This window comes from Eurypyga helias, unplaced genomic scaffold, assembly GCF_000690775.1.
Source record: "Eurypyga helias isolate BGI_N326 unplaced genomic scaffold, ASM69077v1 scaffold27417, whole genome shotgun sequence".
In the NCBI taxonomy this organism is placed as follows: Eukaryota; Metazoa; Chordata; class Aves; order Eurypygiformes; family Eurypygidae; genus Eurypyga; species Eurypyga helias.
The window spans coordinates 6,196-11,842 of record NW_010261544.1 but is presented as its reverse complement, the minus strand read 5'-3'; the positions used below and the strand labels follow the sequence as shown (position 1 = coordinate 11,842).

At 56.5% G+C, this 5,647-nt stretch overlaps 1 protein-coding gene across 1 annotated transcript in view; it reads right to left on the bottom strand.

Moving 5' to 3' along the window:
* The window catches only part of QRICH1 (glutamine-rich 1), an 18,231-nt gene that overhangs the window by 10,224 nt on the left and 2,360 nt on the right, over window positions 1-5,647 (bottom strand). The window contains 2 exon segments of the mRNA XM_010155415.1: window positions 3-759; window positions 761-903. Coding sequence (XP_010153717.1) covers window positions 3-759; window positions 761-903 — 900 coding nt within the window.

The window sequence follows — 5,647 nt, the reverse complement described above, 5'->3', positions numbered from 1 at the left end:
TTCTGGTACGTCCCCGCCACAGCCTGCACTGCCACCGGAATGTGGATGTTGCCATTCATAAACTGCGCCGGAAAGAGCGAATTAGCAAGAGTCTGCACCACTTCCTCGTGGGAGTTCTTCACGACCGAAGTACTCCCCACCATCTTATCCTTGTCGTCTTCCAGCTTCACGGTAGCCAGCGTTGTCGGCGAGCCGCTGACGTGGACGGCGTTGTAGGCCTCCTGCGGGATGGCGATGTGGGTTATGTTTTGCTGCTGAAGGTCACCGCGCGGCTGAGCGGAGTAAACGGGGATGGTCCACGTCTCCCCGGTGGGGCTAGTAATGGTCCCAGTGGCACTGTACAGGTGGGCACTGTCCACCGTTAACAAGTCTGGCCTCAGCGAGACGTAACTCTGCTGCTGGCCCTGTGGAATGGCCAGCACTGTGGCAACCGGCTGCCCCGAAATAGCGTACGACACAGTAATAGGCATATCCACTTTACGCTTCTTCACCGGCTGAAGGACGCTAGCAGTGCTGATCCGCCGCTCGCCCTCTCGAGGGGAGCCCTGCTGAGAAGGGGGGGGTGACAGCGCCCCAACGGTCTGGATCTGGATCTGCTGGCCACCGGTGATGGCCTGGCCTGCCACCAGCTGGGCCTGGATCTGCTGGTGCTGTATGTGCTCCTCCTGTATCTCGGCTGCCTGGATCTGCTGGGCAGTCTGCACGTGCTGCACCTGGATCTGCGCCGCCTGCAGCTGAGACGGGCTGGGGCTCTGGAGGGGCTGGCCCCGCCGGCTGCTGCCCCTGGCCCTGGATCTGCACTTGGACCTGTATCGGCTGCTCCGAAGCCTGGTGCACAGCGAGCTGCGGGGAGAGCTGCTGAGCGGAGACCTGCTGCGGCGACTGCTGGACCTGCACCTGCACCTGCAACGACACCGGGGGAGCAGTGAGAGACCAGCAAGCACCAGCGATTCCACGGGGTGCCCACAGGCCCCTCGTCTATGCCCTGGGTCTTTCACGCTCAGTTTTAGGATTCCAAACATCAATCCATTAGTAAAGATCAAGAAAACAAAACCACGTTGCTGTGGAAGTGCCTGGCTGACAACAGCGACGGGGGCACGACGCACATGACCACGCTTTGCGCAGACCGAACAGGACGTGAGCTGCATCCCCATCCTCAAAGCCCCGTGGGCTCAAGCCAACGGATCGCATCCTTGGAAGCCACAGGCGTCTCCAGAGCAATTTGCATTGCTATGTCATTTCGGCAAGGCCTTGCAGCAGCAAGGCTTTCGGATCATGCAGCTTACAGTTCCTGCTACGAAAAGCAGGAGCTTCCCTCACTCCTACTCTGCTCTGAAGACTGCTTTCCTGCTTCCAACCCCGACCCCAGGGGCGCGGGATCGCCCAAGGCGCAGGTACGCTGAAACCAGCGCGCGGCTCCTTCCCCATCAAGCACAGAAACACCCTGTCCAGGCCAGTCGCCGACAGTAACGCCGCACAGACGGGCGCCCGCACGGAAAGCTGCGAGTCCAACCGCAATCTCTGCAGTGTAACGCCACAGCCCCTGCTTGCCAACGTCCAGAAGTATTTCTCTGGCGCTGGTAATTAAACTAAGTTCTTTTTTCCTTATTTATTCCATTTATTGTCTGAATTACTCAGCTGAGTTTTCCAGCTCGTGCACTTGCACAGTGCTCAGTAACACGGACACAGTATGTTCAGATTTAGATCCAAACTCAGTTCCTTTTCTTTTAGGGAAGGAAATCAAGACTCAATCACACCCTCCGACATCAGTGTCCAAGCCTGGCACACTGTCCAGGAGCAGACTTAACGCTGGGACTCAGAGGTAGCCCCAGCACAAGGTTCAGGTCTCGACAGCTTCCCATTCCAGGCCTCCAACCCAACCCAGCTGGCAGGTTCAGCCCCAGGGCACCAAGCGCAGCCTGCGCTCCTCCTCCAGACCCCTCACCGCCTTGTCCCCTACACCTACACAGCCACTTCGCTGCATCTGCCTTCTCCTAGACATGCTATCCCATGTTCCCGTGATCATCTGCTTCTCCAGGCTTCCTTAACACCGTATCTTAAGGAATAATGACAATCCATCCTTCCAAATCCAACTGAGGACGCAGAGCTCTGAGCGGCACCAACGAGGGCCACATGAAGTTGGAAGCCGACAGATGTATTTAGCTGAAAAACCCTCTTCCCACTCGTGTTCTCGCACCCTTTCCCACCCCGCTCACGCAGACACAGCACATGCAAAGACGCCACGCTAGCCAGCCTGACACCACCGATGAGCTACCACGCAGGTCCTGCACGGATACAGGAATCTCACCGCCCCACAGCCCCTCCGAGTTGTCTGAAAACATTCTGTCCTGAAGAGCAGTCCTTGAAACACCAGCTCGTTGGCAGGCGGTTAGGAGCTGCCAAGGGAAGAAGCGGAGTAGCAAACACACCACTTGCAGACCAGTTTTATGTCACCTCCTGTTCAGAGCTACTCCTACTTCCAGGAAGGACGGGGAGTTTCCCAGGTTCCCGCTGGGAGCTACGTGCATACACTGTACTCCAGATGACGTCAGCTTCCTGTAACGCTTTCCTGCAAGGTGACGAGAACCACGCGGCAGCACGACAGCTGAAAAGCTGCCTCGGTGCGGGACGTGAGCAGGCAGAAAACAAAAAGATGAAGTCACCGACATGACACATCTTCAGATCTGTTTGACACCGTCCCCCCCCCTCGGCACCACGAGGGCAGAGGCACGGATCCCAGCTAAGAGTCCGTTTCAGCAAGCCAGTTTCAGTTACACCTTTAAGACAAGGATTCTCCAAGATACCCAGCTAACACAGTCCTTAAGTGACATCCTTGCTCCAGAGATTCCCTGCCAGGCGAAGGCCCAAGAGTGGACAGGCTAAAACGCGTTATTGCACCCATACAGTTTCGGTTTCACACACGAAGCATTCACTCCACCTGCGAGGATTCAAAGTCCCAGCACAGAGAGGTCAACGCGGCTTTCACCCCGCACTTCAGTCTGCCCAGCTCAGCAGAACGCCTCAGAGGTACCCCCAACCCCCCCATCAAACATCAGCAGCAGCTGACTCGTAAAAAGACTCTGCACAAAGAGGAACGCTGCAAATTCCCAGGCCAAGACCAGCTTCACCTTACGCTGAGGATTAAAGCGAGAGCGTGTTACGCTGGGAATTCCTGGGCTGTACTGGTGCAAGAGGAACATGCCAAGTTACCAGAACTGAAAAACTGCTGCTTGCCAGGAGTTTGGATCTAACAGCATGAAAAGAATCACTTCCCAGCAGGCTACCATCCCAGAGAAATGCCTGCTCCCCACAGGATGGCTGCACGGCGGACGGGTACTACCTGCCCAGAGATCAAACGCGCTCGAAGCCAGCCCCGCGCTGGAACAGGGGGCAGAACGCAGGGTTGAGAGATCCCCTTAAAGGAAATCGGTCACATTAAGCTCAGAAACACATTCTGCCCAGAACTAAGCAGAGGCAAAGAGAAAACAAGTGTCTCCGTCAGCGTGAGACCAGCTGAAGCCTGGCTTCCAAGGGGCTTTTTTCCTCGTGGCTGGCAGACCAACTCCAACAACCTTCCAGGTGACTCGTAACGTCTGTCCCAAGGACCCTCTGCCCAACGAGGAGTCAGGCTGCCAACCTGCAGCTGTGAAACAACCAAGTTGAAAGAATCCCCAAGCAAAGAAAGCCTCGCCTGTGGCCTGCCTGGATTACCTAACGCTTCCTAAAACCTACCTCCAGACGAGCACGCACACCAACTCCTGCCTGCGCGGCTTTTCGGCTATCCAACTCGCCCTAGAGCACCTGGCGGGCTCTTCAACGCCTCTCCACAAACACACTGCAGTTTCTGAAGGTACGGTTACACCACAAGTAGCAGGATACACCAAGAGCAGATCCTCGGAGCAAGGCTGAAGGCCCAGCAGCGTGTCCACACTGCGCGTTCCAGAAGAATACTCCAAACTCGGGCCCAGCCTTGCCCGCCAGCCAAGCCAAGCACCCAGACACGGGCTGCATCTTAGGGCTGGTTCATCTGAAGGGAATCCCAAGGCACAGGCTCCAAACCTACAAGAGGTGGCAAGCACGCTCCAAGTACCCTCCAAACATAACATAGGTGCACCTCAAACTTCCTCACCCGAGCAAGTCCAACACTCGGACAAGGAGTGAGAGCAGAGGAGCAATCACGTAACTGTTCAGCCCCAAGTATGGAAAAAAGGGTTGAAATACACCACCAGCCCTAAGCTAAAGCCACTCCAGCCTCACAACCGACTGCAGGAGTTCCCTCTAACGTTACACCAGCACACATGCGCGAGCACACACCGGCGCTTCAGCACAGCAGGTGAAGGGGTGGGTCACTGAAGTAGCAGGAAGCGTTGGAACTTGTGATTCAACCGCTTTACCGGAAGTTCCTCGTGATCTATGGAAGTAAACAAGGTCTGCAGGAGCCTGCAAGTCGGCTTTTCAGAGCAACTGCCAGGCAGGTCCTCGCTCCAGGTTTTCCTCTGCTCACTCCTCAACATCAGGGAGAATTCCATGGAGCAAATCAGGCCTGGCATGTCTCTGAACAGTTAGTTATGTCGTGGAGCTGCACACGGGGCAGGATTTAGGGGGGGAGACAGCTAAAACACGTGAACCAGGGAGAAGAGAAGAGCTTGCCCCTCAGCGGGGAACCTGCCTCCTTGAAAACGCCGCTCCGCTGTCGCCAGTCTCTGCGGCAGCACGCGCAGCCGGCCCAAGTGCCAGTGAACAGCGGCTGCTGCACTAACACCTCTGACAAGCACCCCGGAAAGGGAAGCGGATAGGAGCCCTCCCTCCAGGCTAAACCTCAGACCACCCACAGCATCCTCCCCTCAAGCCACGAAGCTGTTGCCAACAAGCCATCAGACTGCTTAGTAAGAAGCCGGGACTAAGGGTCTTTCCCACTGTGCATATCCTAAGAAAAGATCATAGAATCATGGAATGGTTTGGGTTGGAAGGGACCTTAAAGCCCCCCCAGCCCCACCCCCTGCCATGGGCAGGGACACCTTCCATAGCCCAGGTTGCTCCCAGCCTCATCTTGGCCTTGGACACTCCCAGGGATGGGGCATCCACAGCTTCTCTGGGCAACCTGTCCCAGTGCTCCCCACCCTCTGCGGGAAGAATTCCTTCCTGATGTCCCATCTCAATCTCCCTCTTCCCATTTAAACCCATCACCCCTTGTCCTGTCACTCCCTGCCCTCGGGAAAAGCCCCCCCAGCTTTCTCGTCAGCCCTTTCTGTCCTCCGATACTCTTTCAGTTAAACCTTCCTGCAGAAGAGGCGCAAGACCTCTGCGGAAACGCCGATTTCGGGAAGCAAGGCAGCACTAACACCTTTTCTCGCTGGCACCATCTGTTCCATGGCCCCAGCACACAAGACCAACCAGCAACGATCTCGCCAAAGGCCGAGCTGATGAAGCTCTTCCTCGCCCAGAGCGGAGCACAGCCCTTCCCCGCCAGCCCCGGTGTGGCACAGGGTGACAACCTGACACACTCGGTCCCTTAAAGACCACTGCTGCGACGCTGGGCACGGCAGGAGCTCCAAAATGCCTGCACTGCAGCCCTGACCGGGATGTAACCCACCAGTTGCATCCTCTCAGCCTTTATAATAAGGTTAAGGTTATAATAATAAGGCTG